We start from the raw sequence: 26783 nt of genomic DNA on the forward strand, positions 1-26783 counted from the left end.
GGGGTTGGGAGGGTGGAATGGGGCTGTTTAAGTAGGGTGACCATGCCGAAACTGGTTTTGCTCAGTGGAGAGAGCATCGGTCTGCGAACTGGAAGGCCCTGGGTTCGATTCTGGTCCAAGGGCATGTGCCTTGGTTGCGGGCACGTCCTCAGTTGGGGTGTGTGTGTGTGTGTGTGTGCAGGAGGCAGCTGATCTACGTTTCTAACTTTCTATCCTTCTCCCTTCCTCTCTGTAGAAAATCAATAGAATATATATATTTTAAAAAATAGGGTAACCAAGTCAGTCATCTCTACAGAGGGGAACTCTGAGTAAAGCCCTGAAGGAGCTGAGGGAGGCAGCCTAGAGGAGGAGAGTTTGGAAGAGTAGGGCTGATGCAAATGTCTGTGGTGGCAGCAAGCTGTGCATGGCGGGGGGGGGGGGGGGAAGGGGGGGCACACCTGGCTGCGTAGGGGAGTGGGGGTGGGTGGTGGGAGAAATTAAACACCAAAGGCCAGAGCATCAGTGGGGGACCCCTCAGGGCTCTGAGCAAGGGAAGGACCTGATGTGGTTGACATTTTAAAAAGATTAGCCCCAAGATTGCACATCACTCCCCAAGTAAATTTTACTTGGTTTCAAACTAGGTTATGGAATGTTGGGGAGGACATATAATCACTGTCTTAACTGCATCTGTTTGCGTTAAAATCGGTTGCTCTTCCCCGCGGTCGCCCAGGGGGACGCGGAATGCTGTGTGCTGCGCCGTGAACACAGCCAGGACGTGCCCGGGCAGGTGAGCGGCTTTTCCTTCAGTCACTGGTGTGTGATCACAGACTCACCTCTTGGGACCGGTTCCAATGAGAGGGAGGAAAACCCACAAAGGCAGGTAACCCCCACCCCCACCCTCCGCATTCTCACGGCGTTCCTTTAACCCCCGAGCCCGGCCACCCGGCCGCCCAGGGGCCCAGCTCACCTTGATGAGGCTCTCCAGCACAGACCTGCAGATGGCCTTCTTGTCCCCGCTGGCCAGCTCTCTCTTCTTCATCAGCATCCGGTAGCGGTTGAAGAAATCATGGTAGGCCCACCTGGGGGGACACAGGTGTATCAGGTGACACACCCTGCCTCTCGACCACAGGAGGGCCAGGTGGTCCCCAACAGTGCCTGGGGGGAGGGGGTGTCAGTATTTCTAAGGGCACATCCCACACCCAGTATCATGGTTATTTGTGTCCTCACTTGTCTTATGAGCTTGTAATTTCTCTTGGAGACTCATTAGAGCAGCATTCCACAGGGCTAAAAACATCAAATGCTCTTAATTGGAAAATCTACTGCTGACAGTTCTCTAACTCAGGGAGGCCACAGGCTAAGGAAATGACAAGAGAGCAGGGTGCTGTGACCGCAGACACCAAGGCGGGTACTGGGGAAGCTGGGGTAGAGAGTAGAGGGGCCTGGCTCTGGCAGTGGCCACGGTCACAGCCCACACGCCTCACCTCCATGGTCTGCAACACCCAGGGACCGCCACCCACCTCACACAGTGCCTCCCAGCGCGCCAGTCGCAAGGAGGTTCGTGGATGTGCAGTGTTTGCAAAGATACAAAGCTTCCTGAAGATTGCAATTCCTCTCCTTCCCGCCCAAGCCCCTCCGCTTCTCTGGGGTCCCAGCCAGAGCCCGGAGCTGGATGTAACCATCGCCCGTGGGAACGCTGTGCCCGGGCTGTCCAGGGCCCAGGGTGGGCGGACGGAGGATTGCATGTCCCGCCTCCCCTCTTGAGTAGGTCTCGAGAGGGCACTGCCTGGATGGACCGACTCCGAGAGTCCTGCAGGACCTCACGGCCTCTCAGACCACGCGCGCGACAACAGGCAACAGAGGACAGCCCCTGAGACGGCTCGTCTGGTGCTCACAGGCCCTTAGGAAATGGTCCTTCCACTTTTCAGGTCAGGGTTGGGTGGGGCAACCCAGCACCCACTGCCCAGTCACATGCAGCTTGGGCCCAAGATTCCTAGCACAAAGGTTTCCCAAGGTCCCTTAACCCGGCTGGCTCAGTGGATAGAGTGTCAGCCTGCGGACTGAAAGGTCCCAGGTTCGATTCCGGTCAAGGGCATGTACCTTGGTTGCAGGCATATCCCCAGTAGGGGTGTGCAAGAGGCAGCTGGACGATATTTCTCTCTTATCGATGTTTGTGACTCTCTATCCTTCTCCCTTCCTCTCTGTAAAAAATCAGTAAAATATATTTTTAAAAGAAAAAGGCTTCCTAAGGTCTCCCGCACACGGACGTGAGGGGCATGCTTTCCTTTCTGTTCGAGACGCTGCAGGAGCCCGGCAGCTTTGCCAAAGGTGTGAGGGCCATGTGCCCGGTCTGAGGGTGGAGGGGAGGGCGCCTGGCTTCTGAAATGGTCAGCCCCTTCCAGGTGACCGCCAGGAGCCACCTGGGTGAGAACCCTGTGCCAGACTCAAGCCCAAGGACAGGAGCAGGGCTCTCGGGCAAAGGAGCCAAAACCGGAGGCTGCAAGACCACACTCCAAAGAAAGGTGACATCGTCCTTTCACTGTGGACTTTAATGACGGGGCTGGGGCCGTGTGAGCTTAATCACGACTCAACAGGAAAGTCAACCAGGCATTTTCTCGGGCCTCCATCTCCATCTCCAGCCCTACGCTGCTCACTCCACAGGGCGGGAGCAGGAGGTGGGTGGGCCTCTTTCCAGAAAGCACCACTGAGGTTTCTGTAGTTGTTTTACAAGAGGAGATAAATGCAAGTGAAGGAGAACTGAAGATTTAGGAAAAAGTGCTTTTAAAAAAATATGTATATATTTTATTAGTTTCTGAGAGAGGAGAGAGAGAGAGAGAGAGAAACATCAATGATGAGAATCATTGATCGGCTGCCTCGTGCACACCCCTAATGAGGACTGAACCCAAAACCCTAACCCAAAACCCCAACCCTAACCCTGACCAGGAATTGAACCAGGAACCTCCTGGTTCAGCTGTATCTGGAGATACAGCGACTGAGACATACCAGCTGGGCAGAAAAGGAGCTTTTTAAAAACCACTACATGTAAACGTTGCATACTCAGTAGCCCCCACAATCACTGTTTTGTTAAGTGGCATTTGCTTCACGGCTCCTCTGGGACACAGAGCTGCTCCACGCCCTGAGGAGGAGACGGATGACTGCGCGGGCACAACAGGAGTGGGGCGGGCGCCGGGATGGCAGACCAGTCCTCTCCCGGACGGAGCATTCCTCACGGTGCTTTATGTACACGATAACGGACACAGTCCTTAGCCACCGCTGCACATTTCCAGCTGAATGATTCATTTCCATTTAAATCAGACTCTCAGAGAGCCACATTTCCTCAGAGGATAAAAATAGACAGGTGTGCGCAGCCGGGGCGGGAGGGGCGTGCAGAGCGCTGCTGGCCGTGGCGGCGTCTGCCCTCTCCCTCGCCCTCCCTGGCAGGGGGCAGTGGGGCACTGAGCGTGTTACTGTGAGAGCAGGGCTGAGTGCGGTGCCAGGCCTCGGGGCTGAGCACAGGGACTCCGCCTGGCAGCCCAGCGGGAAGCGCGGCCCTCGCCTGGGCCACGGCCTGCGACCCAGGACTGGAAGGAGTCCACTGACAGAGGAGCGGACAAACCAGGTGTGGGCTACACACACAACGGGCTGTTATTCAGCCTTAAAAGGGAAGCACATTCGGACACTCGCTACCACACGGGCGGACCCCGAGGACATGATGCTCCGTGAAATAAGCCGTCCCAGAAGGACAGACACTGTGTGACTCTACTCGTGTGGAAGCAGCCCGGCTTCCCTTTGCCTCTGGCTCCTGCTGAGGCAGGAAGTGTGGTGGTGGTCGTCAGGGGCTGGGGGAGGGGCGACGGGAGTGACTGTTTCATGGGTAGAAAGTCTCAGTTCTGCAGGTGATAGATGCATGACAACACAAATGTGCCAATACCACTGAACCGCACACTGAGAAACAGTAACTAGGAGGTGTGTTTTACCACAAGAGAAGGGGAAAGAGGGAGGGGGCAAGGTGGGATGGAGTAAAGAAGAGTCTCTTTTGCAAGTGGCCAGTGCATCGCCCAGACCCGTGGTTGGCAAACTGCGGCTCTCGAGCCACATGCGGCTCTTTGGCCCCTTGAGTGTGGCTCTTCCACAAAATACCACGGCCTGGGCAAGTCTATTTTGAAGAAGTGGCATTAGAAGAACTTTAAGTTTAAAAAACTGGGCTCTCAAAAGAAATGTCAATCGTTGTACTGTTGATACTTGGCTCTGAGGACTAATGAGTTTGCCGACCACTGACCCAGACCATCGCCAGTTTGAAATTGGAAAGCTGCCCCGAGGATGTTGCTGGCGACACCCCCCGCATTTTTCAGACCCGGCGGGAACACTTGTTTCCGCCAGCACACGCTGGCCCAGCGCTCGGGAACAGCTCTGAGGCCCGTGCCTGGCGGACAGGGCAGCCCACGTGGTGGCGGACGTACCTGGACGGGTAGCCGGCCGCGCTGATTCGGATCGTCTCCAGCACCCCGCACGCTCGGAGCTGCTGCACCGCTCTCTTCGGGTCAAAGCTGGGGAACCACGAGACAAGCAGTGAGTGGCCGGCGGCGAAGCAGAACCAGAGCGGGAGCGGAAAGCCCACCTCGTCCCGCCCTGAGCTGCCGGCCCTCCCGCACGGGGAGCACAGCCAGGGGAGGAGCGGAGTAAGGACGCGGAGGGCGGCCTCACGAGCCAGGGGGAAGGCTGTATCTTCTGATCCCCTTGAATCCTCGTGGGCGGCAGACAGGTGACCCTGGGTGGGTAACTGTGGGCCTGTACTCAGCGCTGAGCACAGGCCCAATGAGCACAGGCCCACAGACACCCACCCAGGGTCACCTGTCTGCCACCCAGGGGGTGAGGGCCAATCATGCACCCAGTGAAGACAGCAGACCCCGTGGGGGTGGCTGTGCCGGCCGCTCCCTGCTCCTCTGAGCCCTAACCCCTAAGGAGGCACGAGGAGCTGGGCCGGAGGGGCCCGCCTGCCCGCCTCGGAGGGCACGGAGCGGCGGCACACTCACTGGAAGGGGAGCTTCTCGTCGTTGGGCTTGATGCAGCGGACGTAGTGCGGCGTGGTGGCGTTCAGGGTCTCCATGAGCAGGTGCAGGGAGGAGCGGAACTGCGGGGACAGAGCAGCACCCGGTCACCGGTGCGCCTTTACGCGACACACAACACCCATGGTGCACCCACTGTCATCGCTCGGAGGACGACTGCGAGCCCAGAGGACAGGAAGCGGCTCAGAGCCCTGGGTCCGGCTCTAGCTCGGACCCTCCAGCCACCGGGATAGCTGAAATCAGTTCCCCCCTCAGGGATCCGGGAACCAAATGGGCAGAGGCCACCCCTGCTGTGTCTAACTCAGGGCCGTGGGTCCGAGGAGATGACCAAGCCCCACGAGAGATGATCAGCGTGCCCGGAGGCCTCGGACCCCTGCACACCGGGGTCTGCACATGGGTGCCTGGCCGCTGGGAGGGACTCCCTTTACAGGAAAGTCCATAACAAGCAAATCCAGTGACAGAAGGTCAGTGTCCCAGGGCATGGTGGCGCTCCCATCTCTTCTCGTGGGAGACACACGGGGCATGGCAGCCCCGATGACTGCAAAGCAGGGAGGGTGCTTGCTGTGTTCTGGCCCCCAGGCTTACCCAATCCTCCTCCATCCCGGCCCCACCTCAGGCTTCGGAGGGGCTGTTCCCTGGTCCCACCACTGGCACTGGCTGCCCTGCCTGGAGCTACAGCCACCCTTCCCCTCTCCTGCTCTCTCCCTCTGGAGAAGGGTTCCCAGTTTCCTTCTTCAGCACAGAAAGACTGAGCCGGGTGGCGGGCTGGGATACGGGCTGAGATACGGGGGCCCCTCCTCTCCAGAGGCCCGCTGCACGGCCCCCCTGCACGCCCCGCCCACAGCCCCCGGCCCCACGGGCTGACCTGGTGGCCCACGGTCTTCTTGTGCTCCTTGTTGGAGACTTTCATCGGGGGCCTGGCCGAGCGGACGTGGATCTTGGAGCCCTTGGAGGAAGTGGTGGGGGCAGGAACAGCGTCCTTGTCGTCATGAAACAAGTCAGCCACCAGGGGGAACTAGAAGCAAACACGGGGGGGGGGGGGGAGATTGGGAGGGGAGGGTTACTCAAAACAAGACTGCTTGGACTGGAACTGGGCTCACACTCGCTCAGAGCAGCTTTCCAGGATGCACCCGAGAGGAGCGAGGACACGGCAAAGCTCGTTCACCACGGTCCTCGGCGGCCAGCCACCAGGGGAAAGCAGCCCGGACGCCCATGGGTGGAGAAATGGATACACAGAAGGTGGTATGTCCATCCGGCAGACTGTTACTCAACAACATCAAAGAGTGGAGCCCGATACAGGCGGTAACATTAAACTCAGCCGTCACAGGAAGGCTTCACAGAGCACAAAGCCCGGAGCCGGCTTAGCCCGGAGCCGAGCCTGGGCAGAGGCGCTGGGATGAGCAAAGAGGGGGAGGGCCTCCCTGCCGCCTGCGGCTGAGTGAGCAGGAGCGGGCACTGTGGAGGGCCGGGCATGTTGGTGAAACCAGGGTACCTGGCCTGACTGGAGGGAGGAAACCCCTTCAGACTGGCCCCTGAGCTGGGGACATTCTAGATAACTTATATTTTAGTTTAAGAGCAATGTGTGCTGCAGGCCCCTGCTACTGAGACTGTTTGAGAGGGCTGGCTCTCTAAAAGGGAGAGGGAGAGGGAGAGGGGTTGGCTGGGACGCTAACTGAGAAAGAAAGGGTAGGACATGCATTCTACTCAGAATGCGTTTTATAAGCTCATTGAACGTAGAGAGACATCTCGTTTGATCACGGGACTGAAAAGACCATGTTTGACCTTGGGCTCAGGCAGCAGTATAAGATCAAGCAAGAAATAGCAATTACTGCTTCGCCCACCCAGTGGTCGGCAAGCCACGGCTCGCAAACCACATGCGGCTCTTTGGCCCCTTGATTGTGGCTCTTCCATAAAATATCACGGCCTGGGAGAGTCTATTCTGAAGAAGTGGCGTTAGAAGTTTAAGTTTAAAAAAATTTGGCTCTCCAAATAAATTTCCATCGTTGTACTGTTGATATTTGGCTCTGTTGACTAATGAGTTTGCCAACCACTGGCCCATCCCATCCACCACCTGGATAAGGGGCTGGGCCAGACAGGCACCTGAGGGTCCCACCTGTGAACCAGCTTCCAGTCTCCATGAAAAGCAGTCACCTTGACTAAGGATTCAGGCAAAAGAACACACTTCTGAGTGAGGGAGAGACAGAGATGTTTTCTCTTTGACTAACTGCACGTGGGCTTTTAGAGAGCTATTGCCAAGACTGTGTATAGCCGGCTAACCAGCAATGGAACTATTATTATTCTTCTTAGGCCATAAAAAACGGCACCCACCTGGGCCTTTAAAAAACATGTCCCCCCTTCAACCTTGGGAACACTCAGATGATACCTTCAAACCTGCCCAGCACTTCCCTGACCCTTTGCCTCTATTTGCTTGTCTACAGGAACTGGCTTTGGTGTTCTCTGCTATTCAAGTTTATACAGAGATTGTAAAAGCCTGAGGCAAACCTATTGGAGAGGGATTAAAAAATATGAAAATGCTTTCTAAAGATCATTTGACAGTTTGGGAACATTGTTGGTTACAGCTATTTGCATAGCTGTCACTTTGGAAATCACGTGGACTCACTGCTCAGTTCTGTCAATAAGAACGTAAAACATATTCCCTTTAGAACAGACATAGGAAACTAAAACCATACACTGTAATAACCATTTGGTTGGGACCTCTCACCTAGCATCTTCTTTAACATTTCAGTAAACATAGTAAAAAATAAATTTTCTTTTCAGTCAATTCTTTTACAAGGTACCCCTTTGGGAAAAAATACCTACACTTTTTAAGAAAGCAATATTTGCATGTAAAAGGGTTTTAAATGGACTTTGGAGAAAAAGCCTAAGCATTTCATCTTCTTACATTGGAAAGGGGAAGGTCTGTTTCATCTAAATATCATTAGGAGCTTTTCAACTATCAGCACAAACTATTTTTATTTTAAAAAAAAATTTTTTATTGTCCGCTGGCATGGCTCAGTGGTTGAGCATCAACCTATGCCCAGGTTCAAGCACAATCCCCAGGGGGGGATGTGTAGGAAGCAGCCAATCAATGATTCTCTCTCATCATTGATGTTTCTGTTTATCTCTCTCCCTTCCATCTGAAATCAATAAAAAAATATTTTTTTAAAAAGAAAAAAGTTTAAAAATTGATTTTTTGAGAGAGAAGGGAAAAGAGTGTGTGTGGGGGAGAGAGCGAGAGCAAGGTCGACAGCGAGAGAGATTTGTTGTTCCACTTATTTATTCATTCATTGGTTGCTTCTTTTTTTCTTTTTTAAAAAAAAATATATATATTTTATTGAGTTTTTACAGAGAGGAAGAGAGAGGGATAGAGAGTTAGAAACATTGATGAGAGAGAACATCGACCAGCTGCCTCCTGCACACCCACTACTGAGGATGAGCCCGCAACCAAGGTACATGCCCTTGACTGGAATCGAACCTGGGACCTTTCAGTCTGCAGGCTGATGCTCTATCCACTGAGCCAAACCGGTTTCGGCCATTGGTTGTTTCTTGTATGGGTCCTGACCGGGGATTCAACCAAAAACCTTGGCAAATCTGGACAATGCTCCCCCGCCCAGCACAAACTGATTTTGAACAGAAAGCAAATTAGCCAAAACCAGTTTGGCTCAGTGGTACAGCGTCGGTCTGTGGACTGAAGGGTTCTGGGTTCGATTCTGGTCAAGGGCATGTACATTGGTTGCGGGCACATCCCCGGTGGGGGGTGTGCAAGAAGCAGCTGGTTGATGTTTCTCTCTCATCGATGTTTCTAGCTCTCTATCTCTCTCCCTTCCTCCTCTCTGTAAAATATCAATAAAATGTATTTAAAAAGAAAAAAAAAAAAGAAAGCAAATTAAACCAAATACCTTTCAAAGCAAGAGTTTTATAGTGTGTTGAAAATATCTAGATAAAGCCATTATATAAAAATTTACAAAATAAACAATAATGAAAAACACATTAAAAAAACAACACACAAACATATTTGCTCAAAATGAAATGTAATGTCACCTGTAAGAAACATGATAGGAAGCAACAGGCTTTCATTCCGGGGTGAGTGGGAGTCTAGCAGAAGACCCAGACGGGAACGGGCCTCTGAGCCCCACCATGACTCTTGTACCCCAGGGACAGTCACCGCCAACACGGTTTACCTGGCCTCTGGGCCATGCTGGTCTCCAGCTCCTCGACTGAGATGGAGCAAAGACATGGCACTCGGGATGCCCAGGACGACCCTTTGATTAAAGGGTCATGGAGACCAAGGCCAACATCACCAGGGATTCATGGATAAATCGTGTTGGTGTCAGGTACCCTGACTCTGTGCAATGAGCATGCTCCACACACACCTGCTGTGTTCTTCCCCAAATCCCAGTCTATTAGGAGGAAAACATCAGAGAATCCAAAGGGCATCCTTCAAAACACAGGACCAGCACTATGGCGAAGGACACGGCAAAGGGAGGCCCTGAGAGGGGGCTGCTGAAAGGCTTGGAAAAGACAGACAAGAAAATGAAAGCTGAGTCCCAGTTGGATGCTGCTCGCTGAGAGACAGCACCCAAGCCCACAAGCTGAGTCTTGATTTTTATAGCAGATGCCACGAGGTAAAGTAAGGACTCGGTCAAGAAGTCTACAGCATTCTCAAGGGTTTCAATCCTACTCCATTACATGCACCTGATCAAACTTTGTTTACTTGCAGCCTATATCACTCAGGCAAGTGGGGCCATGTGTTCAGACCACAGGTTCAAGATGACAGCTCTAGCTGTTGGATATAATTGTGCTGGGAGGCTCTGCCCTCCGAGCTGAAACTTGCTCGAGGCCATGAGAAGACTGGGTCCTCTCATTAGTGCCAGTCTCGAACCCGTCCAAATGCTGTAATCCCTCTCCACACAGCACCCTCCAAGTTCGTCAAGGTCACACATGGGGCTAAACGCAGGGCAGGGTTCTGGGTAGATCCTCCAACAGAAAAGGGCTGTTAGTGAGAGACTAGGGAAACACAAGTCCACCGTCCAGTTCAAGCACCGCACCAGTGTTCACTTGGTAGGTGTGTGGGCACCGGGGTTATGGAAACCGAGAACAACAGGAGAGACTAACTCTGCAGACCTGTGCGCAGGAACCCTGTCGTCACTGTGCAATTGTGGGGTAAATCTAGACTTCTTAAAAAATAAAGTTTCATTTTTTAAAAAGGTAATTAACAGCTCTGGCCAATCAAGTTCAGTGGTAAGAGCATCAGCTGGTTTGTGAGTCGGTCCCACCTCTCAACACCATTGGGTGAGATTGTAAGTGGGTCCCATCCCTCACCAAACATTGGGTGAGGTTGCAAGTCGGTCCCACCCCTCAACTACCATTGGCAAAGGTTGGCAGTGGGTCTCACCCCTCAACACCCATTGGGTGAGGCTGGAAGTTGGTCCCACCCCTCAAACACCATTGGGTGAGGTTGGAAGTAGGTCCCACCCTCGAACCCCATTGGTTGAGTTTGGCAGTAGAACCAGCCCCTCAACTACCATTGGGTAAGTTTGAAAGTGGCACCTGCCCCTCATCAACCATTGGGTGAGGTTGCAACTTGGTCCCGCCCCTCCACTATCATTGGATGAGGTTGGTAGTGGGTGCTGCCCCTCAAATACCATTGGGTAAGGCTGGAGGTTGGTCCCGCCCCTGAAACACTATTGCTATGGTTGGAAGTGGGTCCTAACCTCGAACCTCATTGGTTGAGGTTGGAAGTGGGTCCTAACCTCGAACCTCACTGGTTGAGGTTGGAAGTGGGTCCCACCCCTCCACAACCATTGGGTGAGGTTGGAAGTAGGTTCCACCCTCAAACCCCATTGGTTCAGGTTGGCAGTGTGGTCCGCCCCTCAACAACCATTGGGTGAGATTCAAAGAGGGTCCCACCTCTCAACAATCATTGGGTGAGGGTGGAACTTGGGTGAGGTTCAAAGTGGGTGCCACCCCTAAACAACCCAGACAATCCTTATCACCTGGCACTTATTGGCACACACTTGCTCCACCACTCATTCCTCTGACCTATCCTCAGTGCTGCCCTGGAATGGAAATCTTCAGAGGAAAAATATTCTTAAGGTTTTCTATTTTATAAGTCAAAGCTGGGAGGGAAAAGCCTCCATCCCCTACTGTCGAAAACAAATCAGTCTGTTAGTAACGAAGGCGGTTAAAGAGGCATTTCTTTAGTAATTATTCCTAGCTCTCTGGGGGCAGAGAAAGAATTAGCTACATTGCAGCCCGGAAAGGGCAATTATCCACACTGTAGCCTCTTAGGCCTCAATGGGGAATTAACTCCACTGTAGCCGCTTAGGCCGGCAACGGGCTTTCCTGGCTACATTCTCCTTGTCTCACTGGCCTTGAACAGCTCTGTCTGTGGACACCGGCTCCTCCCCTGCTTCTCCCGCCGTACCTTGCTGGCTTTCAGGATGTTGATGTGCTCCTCATACACCGTGTCTCTGTTCTTCTCCAGGAACCCGTCTGAGAGGTACTCCACCTGGGCCGCGGGGAAGCACACGGGTCAGTGCCGGCCTGTCCGCTGCCCTGAGCAGCGGGAACCGCAACCCCCAGCTGCTCCCGTTTAAAATGCAAACCAAGACGTGGTCTGGACCTGCACAGAGAACTAACTGGGCGTTCCTTCTGTGGAAAAAAAGAAGTTCCTCCTTCGAGAAGCCTTCCTTCTCCACCACGCTCCAGACCCACTGGATGAGAACCTGCGCTTGAGCAAGATGCAGGCACTTCGTGCACAGAGACTCTGAGGAGCACCGGGCTAGTGCATCCGAACAGAAATCGATGGAGAAGAATCCTCTGTCTCCACCAGCCCTCTCTCCCTGCCCTCTTCTCTCTCAAGCTCCACCAGGACCGGCTCAGACTGTGATGCTGCTCTATCCCCAAGAAAGAGACCTCAGCGAAGGTTTGTCAGGCGCTCATCTGGGAGACCCCGGCCACCATGGGATTCTGACATGTGGTGATGGGGTGGCACACACACAGGTGGCGTGGGGAGGCCGGGGAGGAGGGGAAGGCACCCCCCCCCCCAAAGAGACTTTAGAGCACATGTGTCAAACACAAGGCCCGCGGGCCAAATCCGTCCCGCCAGGCCTTGCAATGTGGCCCGCACCGCGCTGTCATCACTGCACTCCGCTGTGTTTCCATCACAATGACAGTTTATGACTGTTCAGTAAACCATTCGGCCCGCGATTTAGGCTGGATTTTAGATTTTGGCCCCTTCTCTGATTGAGTTCGACACCCCTACTTTAGAGGCTTCAGGCTGTGACAGCTCCCACACAGGCCAGAGTCCCGAGTCTGGGCGGGGCCCGCACAGCCCCGAACCCACCTTGTCGGCGAAGTGCGCGATGATGAAGGCCGTGTTGGACATGCGGGGCTTCTGGAAGTGCTGGCTGCCCCCGTGCCGGTCGTACAGCTTCTGGGCCCAGTTCTGGTCCGTTCCTTTGGGGACCTGTGGAACCACAGACCCAGAGCTCCGTGAAGGGGGAAAAGGGAGCCAAGAGCTGAGGCCGGGGGCTGGAGTCCGCCAGGGAGTAGACCTCATGCCCCTACATTAAGGTGACCAGACGTCCCAATTTTTAACGATTTGTCCCGAATCCCGCGGCGTTTTAAAAAAGTCCTGATTTTTGGGGGGAAAAAAAAAAAAATGCCGAGGGACGAGGGAGAAATTGTTAAAAAGCGGGACGCCTGGTCACCTTTCCCTACGTGGACGTAGAAAACAAGATTCAACCGCAGACACACAGGATCCTGCCACGGTATGTTCCCAACACACTGCGTGGGCTGGTGTCCCAGGTTCAATTCCGGCCAAGGGCATGTGCCTGGGTTGTGGCGGCCGTGCAAGAGGCAGCCGACCAATGATTCTCTCTCATCATTGATGTTTTTATCTCTCCCTCTCTCTTCCTCTCTTAAATCATTAAAGAAATATATATTTTTTAAAATGGCAAAGCAGCTTGCTTTGTTGAAAATGTAACAGTCACTGTAAGCACCATTCCAACAGTCAAGGATGATGGGAACCCTTGCAATGAGAAGGTGTCTCATCCTCGGTCGCACCCCCCGCCCCCCACCCTCCAGGTAGGGTGACCTATGGATTGCCTGCCCCTCGTTAGTTTAGGTTGTGCATTTGGACCAGGCAGGCCTGAAGGTGACCCTTGCACTAGCTCTTTAAAAAGAGCTTTGTTTAGTAAATTAATGCAATCTGTGCCACATGGAAAATGCTTACACCGTTGAGAACGAATTTCTCAGATACTTGGTAAGCAAACATCTTTCTCAGTGTTCAGTGTGGTACAGCTAGTATTGAACTTCCAGGGCTAAGTGCCCTAGGAAACTCAAGCAAACGTTCTCTTGAAGGAGGCTATGAATTGTGGTAGGCAGACGGAATAAAATGTATCGAATTCAGCATTTTATATCTATATATACTGTTTTATATTTAGAAACACCAGGTACGGGGGACAGAGGAAGGGGGGTGGCTTGGCAGGGCGGCCAGGGGATGTACAATAGTTACCAAGGCAGAAGCAAGGTAACTACGGAGATTCCCACCCTCTCTCAGGGCCTACATCCCTGATGTAGTGGACTGGGGTAGCAGGAAGGGCCGCTACCACCTGTGATGAGAAGCCCCACCTATGTCAACACTTGTATTTGTTGGGATCAAAATCATGGTACCTGGCCAGTGTTACTCAGGGGTTGAGCATCAACCCATGAGCCAAGAGGTCACTGGTTTGACTCCTCTTCAGGGCACCTACCCGGGTTGCATGTTTGATCCCCAGTAAGGGATGTTCAGGAGGCAGCCAATCAAGGATGTTGCGCTCTCATTGCTGTTTCTATCTCTCTAACCCTCTCCCTTCCTCTCTCTCCCTAAAAAGCCAATAAGAACATATTAAAATTATCTTGTCTTGACAACAAAACTGGACTTCATAATCCTACATAAGCACTCATTCTGACGGGTGTGAATCAATGAGCAAGGTCACGCGCACACGTATTTCCTGATGAGGGTCAGTCTCTCTCCTCACTCCCCTCCCTCAACTAAAAGCCAGGGCAGCAAGAATTCACGATGAAGATTCTCAGAGAATACTATGAGCGAATGCCCACGGTGCTTATTACTGGCTAGACAACTTTCCTTTGTCTTTGGACGTAGCTAATCCTCACAATAATCCTATGAGCTGGGCACTTCATTTAGACACATTTTATAGACAAGGGAGCTGAGACAGAGAGGGCAGGCAACTTGCTCAAGGACACACAGCTGGGAAGCAGCCGCACTGGGTTCAGTCCAGGTCGGGCTGGCTCCGGAATGTTTTCTTTCCTCCGATGCTCTCCTATTTGACAACAGAGTTTTAAAGGCAGCCCAGAGGCAGGGTTAGATGGAAGGCATTATCTCCAAAACTCTAAAGTAGATTTAAAACAGGCACAGGAGAAAGGAAGCCAGACTTTGTGTTCTGGTAAAATCTAGATCGCGGCTATCAGCGACTCTGGGATACGCAGCAAACTGAATCCTTTAAAAAAGAATGTACAACCAACTCTCTTTTACCATTGACTTCTGAATGGTGAGGGAGTCACCCCTCCACCCCCCCATCCAAATAGCAAAACTGTGGTGCCTTTTACTTATCTTTTATCCTAGTCTTTGCAATCATTTTTAAAGGTCTAGAGGGGGAAATGTGCACGTGTCTTCATACAAGTGCCTGCACTCTCCTCTCAAAGTCCCGGGAAGAAGGCCCGGGGTCCCAGCTCTGCCCTCATCCAGGCAGGACCTGACTTTCTGCCCCGCCAGGTGGCGCCCATGAAAGCTCAACAGGGAAATCATGGGTCTCACCTGCCACCATGCCATGCCTCTTTGCCACTCAGAGCCACCTGGCACAGCTAGAGATCCCCACCCTCTCTCAGAATCCATGCCACCATCACATCGTGACAATCATGCCGCCCAGTATTTGCCAACAGGGGCCGCATAGGAATAGATGCCACTCACAGTCCCTCTGGTACCTCCTGGTGTGCAGAACAGACAGTACTTCTCTCCGCAAATTCCGGCTCTGGGACCCCACGTTGCCCGGCACGACCCAGCTGCCCCGTCCCACCCCAGCCGAGAGCTGACCTGGTGCGAGGACAGCATCCCCGGCTTTACCTTACACTCCTCGTCCAGCAGGTCTAGGATGCCCAGCTTGGCTTCTATGAGGTCGATACAAGGCTGGTTGTCGTAAAAGTCGATCAAGGTCCAAGGGATCTGCTCCTTCATGTACTCTTCTTGCTCCAGTTTGAAGACATGCTAGGGTGGGAAGTGGAGGTCAAGGTCAGGGACCCGCACGCACGCCTTAACATTCGCCTGCCCTGAGCTGCAGCCACGTGGTCTCCGCCAGTCCTGACGGCAGGGAAGGCTGCTTAGCGAGGCAGCCCTCTCTCCCAGGTGACCCCCTCTCCACGGCATTTGAATCATCGCCTGCAACACCCCACCCCAGCCAGCCCCAAGCAGCCTCATGCTGCTTGCAATTCTCAAATGGCCCACACGCCCGGGCTCAGGAGGGCCGGGGCCGAAGCCCCATTCAGACCTCCTCTGGAGCGGCGGGGAGCACCGTCTAAAGCTGGGACACCATCGGGAACCCTAGGAAGGCCAGGGCAGAGCCAGAGCCCCCGGCCCTGACGGAGGAGACGTGGCCGGGGCCGTCGCTCTCGGGAAGACGGAGCCCCCACCCCGGACCCCAGGTCCAGACGCTGAGCCCACCGAGTTGAACTGCTGCTGCAGCTTCTCGTTCGCGTAGTTGATGCAAAACTGCTCAAAGCTGTTCACCTCGAACGTCTCAAACCTGCGAGGGGAAGGGGAGAGGACACAGTGAGAGCCCCTTCCTGTGACTGGAGGGAGGGATGGATTCCTGGGGCCAGGCCGCCCTCCCCTGCCCCTCCCCCCGCTCTGCCCTGAAAGCGGGCACCGGGGCCGGGTCCTGCTTCCGGGCCTGGAGACCCCCAGCACAGGGACCGGCACAGCAGAGTCCTGCTCGGCTAGGAGGGGAAGAACGCAGAGTGTGTCACCCAGGAGCCCACCCCCCTCTGACCACCAGTTCCATCTCGGTAGATTTCCTTACACCGATTTTACGTTTTTGAGCACACTGGGATGATATGTAAAACAAGACGATTTTAAAAAAATATATATTTTACTAATTTTTTACAGAGAGGAAGGGAGAGAGATAGAGAGTTAGAAACGTTGGTGAGAGAGAAACATCGACCAGCTGCCTCTTGCACGCCCCCTACTGAGGATGTGCCCGCAACCAATGTACATGCCCTTGACCGGAATCGAACCCTGAACCTTTCAGTCCACAGACCGAGGTTCTACTGCTGAGCCAAACCGGTTTCAGCAAACAAGACGATTTTTATCACTGAACTTTCCACAACGGGTTCCTCAGAGGCATCTGTTTTAGGATCTGTCCCATTGACGGATTGCCCCAAGGAGTGCACAGGGCGCCCAGGTGAAGGGCGGGGGGGGGGGGGGGGGGGGGGAATTTAGCTGGTGGAACCCCTACAGGCTGGGAGAGGCCGTTCCAGCCAGAGGCTCTCCTGGGCTGGCTGTGCCACCCCCCACCCCCACTCCACCAGGCGGATCACGATGTAGCCATCTCCTCTCAAGGAACACTTTAGTTGTTTTCCCAGTTTTCAGCGGCTAGCGACGCCATGACAGATACTGCATGAACATCTTTGATTTGGGGTTTCTCTCCACAGGATGTGATCCCAGAAGGAGAAACACGCCTCGGAGCATCGTGTCTTAAAAGGCAGAAGCAAGGGAACTTCCGGAAAGGAGGAACCAGCCCGTGCTGTCACCCACCCCCGGCCCAGCCTCCCAGTGCACCACCGCGTCCTGTTCTCTCCATCCTGGGCGGGGATGATGTTTACTTTTTCAGTTCCTGGTTCCTGGCTTAGAGTTCACATACAGTAAGATGCAGCAAATCAAAGGGTATACTTCTATGAGGTTTTGTTGTTGTTGTTAATCTTCCCCAGAGGACACTTCCCCCCACATTGATTTTTAGAGAGAGCGGAAGGGAAGGAGGGACGGGGAGAGAGGGAGAGGGAGAGAGAGAAACATCGATGTGAGAGAGACATTGTTTGCCTCCTGCACGCAGCCGAGGATCAAAGCTGCAACCCAGGAACGTGCCCTTGACTGGGAGTTGAACCAGAGACCCTTCTTTGTGCGAGGGCCGGCCCTCTAACCACTGGGCAGACCAGCCAGGGCTACGCTGATGGGTTCCTGACAAGCGTACAGTGTGTGACGACCACCACAGCTCAGCTGTCGGACACCTTACACTGTCCCCCCGTAGCCCCTGGTCCTCCCTCACAGGGATATCCGTGAATCACAGCTCTCTGGCTTCCAACTCCTAAAAGCCTCCGGTGATGCGGCAGGTGAATAATGTTTCTTCTGGGATTTTAATCTCCGATCCCTAATAGAGCTCAGCCTTCTTCTGGGTGCGGGTCCCCGTCATCTCGCCCGTCTCTGCTGGGCTTTTAACTTTAATAAATGGATGTGTTTGAACTATTTGTACTTTATCAACCCTGTCGTTTTCTAATCAGCTCAAATGTTTGCAAACAGCTGGATCCTTGCGAGGAGGGGGGGTGGGGGGGGGGCGACAGGAGGCAGGAGAGCCAGTATTTGAACCCAGAGAGTCTGACTCCTGAGACCACGTTCTTACGTCAGAGGAGAGTGTGTGGCTCGCTGGGAAGAGCAGGAAGCAATGGCCCGGAAGGGCTGTGAGCGGGAATGACTTCCGGAGGAGGAGGTCCTTGAGGTGGAGAGGGGTGATGACCGAGGAGGGCGGGGGGCTGGGGCACAGGCTTCCGCCTTCTCCCTGACCTTAAACCTTCCCCTCGCTCAGTCTTCAGCGTGGATGGCACTTCCTCAGCCGTACATAAAAGGATGCCAGCCCTCCCCACGGGCCCCACAAGGACCACTCCAAACATAAATGTCCCTGCAGCCCTGGTGGGGTTGCAGCCGGTGGAGAGGAAGTGCCCCATGCAGAGGAACCAACAAAATAAATGCACTGACACTCAGAACACCCCGGGCTTCCCTTCCTCCCCAGGCCCACCTCCCCCACCAACGAGTAAGACGTGGAGGCACAGGAAGTCACTTGGGGATCAACCGCTTGCTGGCAAACTGCATTGAGTCCGGGTTAATGAAACAAGATCAAGGATGCAGAGTCCGCGCCGGGCTGCAGTCCTGGTCTGCGGCTCTCGCAGCCCGGATGGCGGTCCTAAGACCTGGTCATGTCACTTAGATCCTCACTTCCTCCCACCCCCACCCGCACCACAAGGGAGGTTGTCAGCGCAAACCAAGCCCCGGCAGAAACTTAATTAATAAACCCGAGAAGAAGATAAAAGAGCCGCCCTCGAAACTGGCCAGATAATGGCAAGTGCCTGTGCTTTGCAGGGTTTCTATTGAGCCCCACAGATAACGGAATTAAAGATCTCCCACTTATGACTTCTTAAAGGTTTACGGCGATAGCACTCCACAAAGAACATTCTCATTAATTTGCGATGGCCTGAAATTAGCTCCTAATTTCCCTGTTTCTGAGGGTATTATCTGGGAACAATTCCCGGCCATCAGGATAATTACCGCCATGCTGAGGGGCCAGAGATGAATGCCGGGCCTGGGCAGCCGGGGAAGTGTCTAAAATGACTGATCTCAGGAAGCCAGGGGACAGGGCACCTTCCCCTCGACAGCGGGATTCTACGGGGTGTAACTCTTCCCACCAACAGAGATGACTTTTTAAAATCAGCACAAGGGATCCATTTATAATTCACGACAAACATGTCACAAAGACATGTATAGACCAGAGGGAACTGGATTTCCCTTGTAAAGTCAATGCCAATGCTATTTAGGCCAATTCTTGGGTAGGGGGAAGGTCAGAACCCAGACTAGGACTTGGTGCTGAGCCCTGCAATCTGTCCCTGTCATGATCCTCGTCTCACTCCTACTTCAGTTTCCTCCGGGCTTCCAAAAAATAGTTGAAAAACCATTTCCTTCTCATTCTACCCCAGGTATGAAGTGTGGCGAGGGCCACGGTGCCTCTAGAAAGAAGGCAGTGTTTGCTGGAAAGTGAAACTGCAATAAAAATAAATAAATAAATAAATACGTAGACCAGTCACGCCGAGTTAATTCTTAACTTCCACCAACCTCTCGCCAGGGCAGGAGGCAAGGAGATGCTCTGAGGCTGGGGAGACAGGCCTTCCTCCGGAGCACGGGGCCAAGGAACAGCAAGCTCTTAGCTCTGCCTCGTCTTCCTGTTTTACCAGGATCGCCCTTGGCCGTCAACCGAAGGTCACTTGAGAACACACTGTAGGCGTCCATACATATAAAGTATTGATTCCAATGCAGTACCTACAGTAGCAAACTCACAGAGACAGAAAGCAGGTGGCGGGTTCCAGGGGTGGCAGGAGGGAAGATGGGAGCTGTTGCTCAACGCTCTGGAGACCCAGTGCACAACCGCGTGCACCAACTTAACCCTCCGGAATGGAACCCGTGACGATGGATGGTGAGGATGGTAAATTTGATGATAAAGGTGTGTTTTTTTAACCACAATTTTTTAAAAAAATTAAAAAACACATCACTCAAGAGGGCTGGGTGTTAATTTTAAAGTTAGGAAATACTACCAGAGACACAGAAAGTCACACGAGGGCGGAGAGGAATATTACGTCCCAGCCAAGCCCACTTCCTGCTTCCTGGGGCACGTACATCCCTCTGCCCCCTCCATACCAGCACCAGGCACGAATCTGCAATCTGCCTGGCTCCAAGCCTCCTCAGCCACGTCCTCATCCAGAACAGGCTGGGCACAGCCAAAGCCCCCTGCTACCTGGGCATGTGGAAGGCTCAGGTCAAAGACAAATACATGTGTATTTCCCCCCAAAAATTGAAGCCATTTCTTTCTTGTCGCCTTGAGGAGTGGAGAGCAATGAAGGATCATGGCTGCAATGAATCAAGGCCGAGAGGCCAGCGCTGGTTAATGCAACGTGAAGAGGAAACCCCGGCCAGAGCTGCTGGGCGCCTTCCTGTTTGTTCCCATATCCTGCCCGGGAAGGAGTACCCTCAGGCAGCATCACGGGCTCCTAGTTAAGGAAGGGCCTTGGCTTGGGTTGGCTACATTGCTGAGGGTGCTGCTTGCTTTGCACTTCTTTGGAGCCAGGGCAGGGGAGCAAGGTGCAGGGAAGCCACCTCCTACTGGGCACTGGCTGTTCGGCAACAAATGCCCGGGAGTGCCTGGGAGAAGGGCGTTTAGCTAGGGGCTTCTCACAGGGTGGTGGGGCAGCTGTGGTCCATGCAATTTGTTCCATGTTCAGAGCCTTTTCTGACATCAGAACCAACACAGGCTAACATGGCACAGCGGGAGGTGTGTGGGTGACGATGCTGGCCCATGCATTGTTCGCTCACATGTGTATAGACGGGAGTGTTTATTCCCTCTGGCTGCCGATTCTACAGTAGCAGGTTAAGCCTGTGTGGAAAGAGCTGGAGCGGCTCATCTACCCTGCAAAGCTCTCTCCAGCGGCCTGCAGCGTGAGCTTGGCGGCAGGGCTGATGACGCCCCAGACAGGGCTGCGGTTCACTCGGGGACAGTTGTCAGTAGAAGCAGCCGTGCCTGCCTGAGCGGGAGGGCATTTCTAGCCTGAGAGAGCGAGCCAACCACTTTTCAAATATATCACTTCTTTATGACACGGTTTGGCAACGTAAATTGGCTTCTGAGAAAGAACAAGGATGTAAAAAGGAGAAAAGAAAACATCATGGCATGTCGAGAAGGAGGCCGGAAGGGGAGGAGAATCCCATGAGGGCTGGTGGGTGGCCCTAGGCTGCTGGGCCCGGCGATGGGACCCTGCTGCCCGGGACAGCAGCCAGGTGTCCCCAAAGGACCCCAGGCCGCTCTCAGACTCACGGTCCCCTCTCTCCCCACAGATGAGCCCACCTGTGAGACTGCAGACAAGACCCTGCCATCTGTCTCTCCTCTCCGGGCAGCCACAGCCTCAGAGGAAATGGACTCGGCTGTGAAAATTAAGGGGCGAATAAATACAAGCATGACATCCCAGCTGCAGGGGCTGAGCCCCTCGCCCAGAGGGAGGCCCCTCCACCATGAGCGACGCCTCCTCCTGGGGGTCTCGGGAAGGGGGCGCTGTCCATCAGCCGCGAGGCCCTGCTGGGACAGTGTGTGACCTCCCGGGATGGAGGTCACAGAACAGAACTAACTGGCCTTTCAGACTTTACACATCGGGAGCACTGGAGTCAGGATATGTCCCCCTAGCCGGTTTGGCTCATGGGGCCACCTGCCAGCCCCCTTGGAATTCTCCTTCCCTTCCAGTCTTCTTCCCAATGTGCCATGCTGTTTTCTCTTTGGCCTGCAACCGAAGGGTTCCGGGTACGACACCGGACAAGGACATAGGCCCAGGTGTGGGCTTGGTTCCCAGCAGGGTCGTGCAGGAGGCAGCCCGATGGGTGATTCCCATTGTTGATATTTCTATCTCTCCCTCTCCCTTCCTCTCTGAAGTCAATAAAATTAAAAATAAAAAAGGTATTTTTACATTTCATGAGCCTGCATGGTAATCTTCCTAAGCAGAAAGCTCAGTAAAACGAGAACCTGCCCGGAGAGATGAAGGTGACGCTGCGGCCGTTTCTCTGGGCCCTGCTGCAGAAGGAAACCCACAGGCCAGTGTTTGGGGAAATCCAATTAACCTGCAGACTGCTCGTGGCGGAGGGGACGGTGCAGAGCTAATTACTGCCGGCGGGCAGTGTGTCCCCGTGCACAGGCTGCACAGAGCCGTCCCGGAGCCCCCGGGGGCTGCGCACGAGGGCAGGCGCTCGCTGAGCCGGAGCAGGGACCTCCCAGCATCGCGCAAATGAGGGCCCGAAGCTCCAGAAAGGACGCACCTCTGCTTCCCACGCTGGCGACTCTCCATGCCGGAGGTCTCCTCACACTTCCTCCCGCTGTTCTGACTGTGCTCCCATTCCGAGGGGCGTCTCCCCACCCCCTCCATGCTTTTACCAGGCCCAGGTCAGGCCTGCCCTCCCACCGCGCCTCCCTGGCTGTGCGGCAGCGTGCTCTCTCCTGCTCACAGCTCGCCCGGGGCCGTGTCTGGGCCTCCGGCTGCCCGGCTCAGCTTCTCCCTTGGCCTCCCGCGTGGCATCCTTCTGCCGTTACCTCCCGGCATGCAGCGTGGTTGGATTTGAAACCCAGTGACGGACGAGAGCAGAGGAGGTGTCCCCGGGGCCGGAGTGGGGCGGGGAAGAGGCCACTTTTAGGGGAGACGCTCCGTAACTACGGCCTCGACGTGGGGAGTCTGGCCGATCAGGCCCCAGAGAGCCGTTTCCACGAGAGCATCACTGGTCTCACGCCTCCCCACCTCTGTGGGTCCGAGTGTCTGTGTGAAGACAGAAGCCAGGGCTCCTGAGGACCCATGAAGACCCTGAGGACTTTCTCTGTGACTGGCTTAGAGAGGGCAGGGCACGGATCACAGACCTGGCACATCTCACTTCCAGCAGCCCCACGAGGACCAGGAAGAACCTCAGACAGTGGCTCAGGACTTCGGGCCACCCTGCAGTGCTGCAAGGTGACCCGCAGTCACTCCGAGAGCCATGGCAGCGAGGCACCACCGCATGTCCCAGCCCGCCACCACGCGTGTGCCACGCCGCCCCCTGCAGCGAGGCTGGTGTGAGAACAGCGGCCCTTTACACCAGTTAGAATCCTGACAGGACGGGAAACCTCAAGAACGATTGGACACACAGCCCAGACCTGCCCGGTGCGGTGCCGGCAAGATCACGGCACCAACATGACCACGTGGCGGGTGACCTGGTGGATGTGAATGAACCAGAACCCAGACACAGAACCTGGAGTCAGGTTCACAGCGGCTTCCAGGCTGGGCTGGGGGAGACGCGTCCCTCTCTGGGCTGTTTCCCGGCTACAGAAACATATCAACGGAGTTCCCAGTGGGGGAGCAACTGGGGTTAGAACAGGGTCTGCTCCCCCTCGGGACGGCCCTCCCTACGGTGGGACACGCCAGTCACCGTGACAACCAGAAACGCCGCCCCCATCTCACACTCCCCCGCTGAGATGTGCCGGGGGTCTCCAGGCCTGGCGGCTCTAAAGCGCCAGCAGCAGGACCCCAGGACCACAGGGAGGGAGGGGCGCACGGGTCGCAGGGCGGGCTCAGGGGGGCACCCACCCGTAGATGTCCAGGACGCCGATGAAGGAGTGCTGCTTGAGCGCGGTGAGCAGCGCCTTGTTGACCTGCGCCACGATCCAGCCGAACAGCTGCGCGTACATGTGCTTGGCCAGCGCGTCGCGGGCGTTGACCGCCTGCTGCAGCGACATGCTCTTGACGTAGGTCTCCGCCGCCGTGACCAGCTTGCGGTGGCACAGCCAGTGCTCCATCTGGCTGTGCTCCACCCCCAGCAGCCGGCAGAAGGCGCCCAGGTGCTCGTCCTGCGGCTAGAAGACACACAGGGGGTGGGGTTCAGGAGGGGGATGGGGCTCAGGAGGGGTGGGGCTCAGGAGGATGTGGGGCTCAGGAGGGGTGGGGCTCAGGAGGGGTGGGGCTCAGGAGGGGTGGGGCTCAGGAGGGGATGGGGCTCAGGAGAGGATAGGGTTCAGGAGGGGGATGGGATTCAGGAGGGGGATGGGGTTCAGGAGGGGGATGGGGCTCAGGAGGGGGTGGGGTTCAGGAGGGGGATGGGATTCAGGAGGGGGATGGGGTTTAGGAGGGGGTGGGGTTCAGGAGGGGGTGGGGCTCAGGAGGGGATGGGGTTCAAGAGGGGGATGGGGTTCAGGGGGAAGGGGATGGGGTTCAGGAGGGGGTGGGGTTTAGGATGGGCATGGCGGACAAGCACCCCTGCGTGCCCTCTCCCCCCTGCCCAGGGGAGAATGGGCCCCAGCCACACTCCACTGAGTGGAGAGGACACTGAGGGCCCAAAGAGCATCATTCAAGTTGATCATGATGCCTGCCACTGACCGAATGATCAGGGTGCTAGCCAGCAAAACTCCCCCTTCTCCTGTCCCGTCTGCCATGGCCAGCTGGTGGCACAGGGATTGGTGGAGAGGACACCCTGACTGCAGGGAGCGGGTAAACCATGAGGAGGGAAGAGCTGGAGGCCAGCGGGACCCCGTAGGTGCCGGGCCTGCCTTCAGCCGGGAAAGAACCGCGCTGACAGTGAGCTCGTAGGGCCCCGGTCTCAGCCCCATGCCAACAGCGAGCCCTGAGCCGAGCCTGCATAGATGGCACCCGTCCGGGGCTTCCAAGCAGATTTTCTCTCATCTTAGCCCCGGGGCCACTCAGTAACATGGCACAGACCTTCATAGTCCTAACACTCGGGGGAAAGCGAGTCCAGGGGGGAGCCGGACAAATGGCAAAGGGATGGCACCGATTTCCCTGAGAAATCACCTGGAACATGACCTGCTACCGTCACAAGCTGGGAGCTAGGAAAACAGGACTCCCTCCAGCCTGAGTCCTTCTCCCTCCCGGGAGAAGCCCGTCCTGCAGCCATGCAATGCCTCACCTCAACCAGGGGCCCGGCCCGCGACCCCTAGAACCCAGCTCCGCCACTGGCTGCACTTCATCCCAACCCTCCCGATCCTCTCCCCCTCCCCAGCCCCAACCACACCCCCCCCCCTCAGACACTGAAACCAGACCTCCCACAGGACTCCTCAGTTCACCCAAGGGGCATGTTTCCTGAGCCCTCGGGGAAGCCCCGGGAACCCCGCTTTTCCTCGGGGTTCTCTATTGCTCACCCCTCACCTAACTCCTCACGGCAGGGACCGCCCAGCCAACAGGCTTTACGTGAGGGCTCGTGCAGTGACAATGAACAGTATCGCCCCCGTTTCCCTCGCCACACTCCACCCCCAGGCCGTGCTGTGTCCTCCTAGGGGCAGTTAACGTCCTAATGACACAATCACAAGCTAACAGAGTGCCGGAGGAGGAGAGGACCTCCCCGATGCGGCCAGGCCGGTGTCTTCCCAGAGCACGGTCTGGGCAGCAATCGTAACAGAGAACATTAACTGGCTTTTCATAAAGGGGAGGGCGGGTGCCATCAGGTGAAACACAGCTGTGCTGGCTGTTCGCCTGTAAGCGCCAGGAGACAGACACTGCGCCACGCACTTCCTGGACGCTTAGGACCCAGGGAACCCTCCCTTTCCTACGAAACCGCTTAGGATTAAGGCTCCCGGGAAAACACCTCGGGAACGGTCATTCTGACCCAGTCCACTTGACTTCTCTGAGGTGGCCCGGGGCGCCTCACGCAGCCACAGGGATCCGCCCAGGCTGGTGGGAGCAGAGAGCCTCGCCTTTTGACTCACTCAGCAAGTGGGGTTGCTATGGCCACTCTGCACGGACCCCCTGCCCCTGCTCACAGGCACCCTTCCCTCACCTCCTCTCCCCAGCACCTCCCAGGTCAACACAGAGGAGAAAGTGCCTGAGCATCACCAGGGACAGGACAGGCTCCCCCGCTACGTGACCCACTGCTGACTGTTGATTAAAGGTGCTAACAGAGCTGATGTAACATTATGCAATTACATCCAGGCTTAATTAAACGATGCTAAATCCATTAATAAGAGCCAGCAGCAGAGGTCACAGATTAGGAGTTTGGGCCCCGTGTGGCCAAATTCAAAAAAACAAATCGCCTCTGGCGTCCAGATCCCTGCAAGCGGCTGCATCGCCATGGCGGCTCTGGGGACCGAGGACACGGTTCCTGCTGCAATTAAAAACAAAAACCAGCGAGCAGAAGGCACCCGGCATATGGATGGCAGCATTTCCCTAGGAGGCCCACCCCACGCCCCGAGGAATAGACCACAAGGCACCTGAGAGGGGACTCGCCCTACATTCTCTTGGTGAGGCGTCTCTCGGGCACACACTGCGTGCCCAGCACCGTGCCAGGCACCAGCGGGCGACGTGAAAGCGGGGGAGGGCAGCCTGGGCCCAGGGACAGGCAGTGTGCAGGGGAGGTTTGCTGGCTGGGTCTGGACTTGGCATTGTGACTTAGAGAGGAGTGTTCTCTCTCTGGGGCTGTGGCGAGAGGAGGACGCTCCGAGGGGCCACTCTGGCTCTAACCACATGGGGATGAGCGTGAAGACCTGAATCGTGGGCCCCGGGGTAAGGCAGGTAACGTCACCCCCTCTGCAGATGTGTAAGAGACCGGGAAGGTTAAGGAGCAGTCAGTAAAAGTCAGATCCAGGATCTGAACCCTGGCAGGCCTGACTCCCAGGTCTCAGCTCAATTAGTTCTCTCCCGGCCTCTCACTGGAGAGGAATCCAAGATGCACCCAGACCATGTGCCTGTGCTCAGAAGCCTCCGGTTTGCCGCTACTTCCAAGGGAAACCATGTGGTACCCAGACCCGTCTGTCAGGGGCCCTGTCCCCCTCCTCCCCTCATCAGCACCCCCTGTGTCCTCCGTCCACTCTTCCCCAAGTGTGGCCTGATAGTCCCACCTCTGTGGTCTTTACACCACGCTCAGTGGAGCCGGTGTGTGTGAGGGCCGAAGCAGTGAGTGCACGACAGGGCCCCAGCATATAGTGGGTGCACAGGTGCTGATGGAACAAGAGCAGCGCTCACTCACTCCCCTTCTCACCTGGAGGTGCCCTCAGAGGCTGGCGGGGGAGACCAGCTATAGGACTGCGGAGACACTTCACCTACAAGCCTGAGCCCTGGCTTTGCACAAAGGCCTTAGCCCCGCCCACTGAGCCTGCAGGTGCCCGAGCTCACGGGCCCTGCTTCTCACCCCTCACCACCAACCCC

At 55.5% G+C, this 26783-nt stretch overlaps 1 protein-coding gene across 3 annotated transcripts in view; it reads right to left on the reverse strand.

The window, feature by feature from the left end:
* Positions 1–26783, reverse strand: part of MYO5B (myosin VB) — a 188453-nt gene that overhangs the window by 51728 nt on the left and 109942 nt on the right. For all 3 annotated transcript variants that reach the window (XM_045574527.1, XM_036418915.2, XM_036418914.2), the window contains exons 10-18: positions 23223–23488; positions 15766–15847; positions 15172–15312; positions 12391–12513; positions 11470–11553; positions 5908–6057; positions 5010–5107; positions 4437–4523; positions 947–1058 (exon numbers count right to left, since the gene is read on the reverse strand). In XM_045574527.1, the coding sequence (XP_045430483.1) occupies positions 947–1058; positions 4437–4523; positions 5010–5107; positions 5908–6057; positions 11470–11553; positions 12391–12513; positions 15172–15312; positions 15766–15847; positions 23223–23488 (1143 nt within the window). The remainder of the gene's footprint in view (positions 1–946; positions 1059–4436; positions 4524–5009; positions 5108–5907; positions 6058–11469; positions 11554–12390; positions 12514–15171; positions 15313–15765; positions 15848–23222; positions 23489–26783) is intronic.

The sequence above is a fragment of the Pipistrellus kuhlii genome, unplaced genomic scaffold (genome assembly GCF_014108245.1).
Source record: "Pipistrellus kuhlii isolate mPipKuh1 unplaced genomic scaffold, mPipKuh1.p scaffold_m20_p_6, whole genome shotgun sequence".
Taxonomy (NCBI): domain Eukaryota; kingdom Metazoa; phylum Chordata; class Mammalia; order Chiroptera; family Vespertilionidae; genus Pipistrellus; species Pipistrellus kuhlii.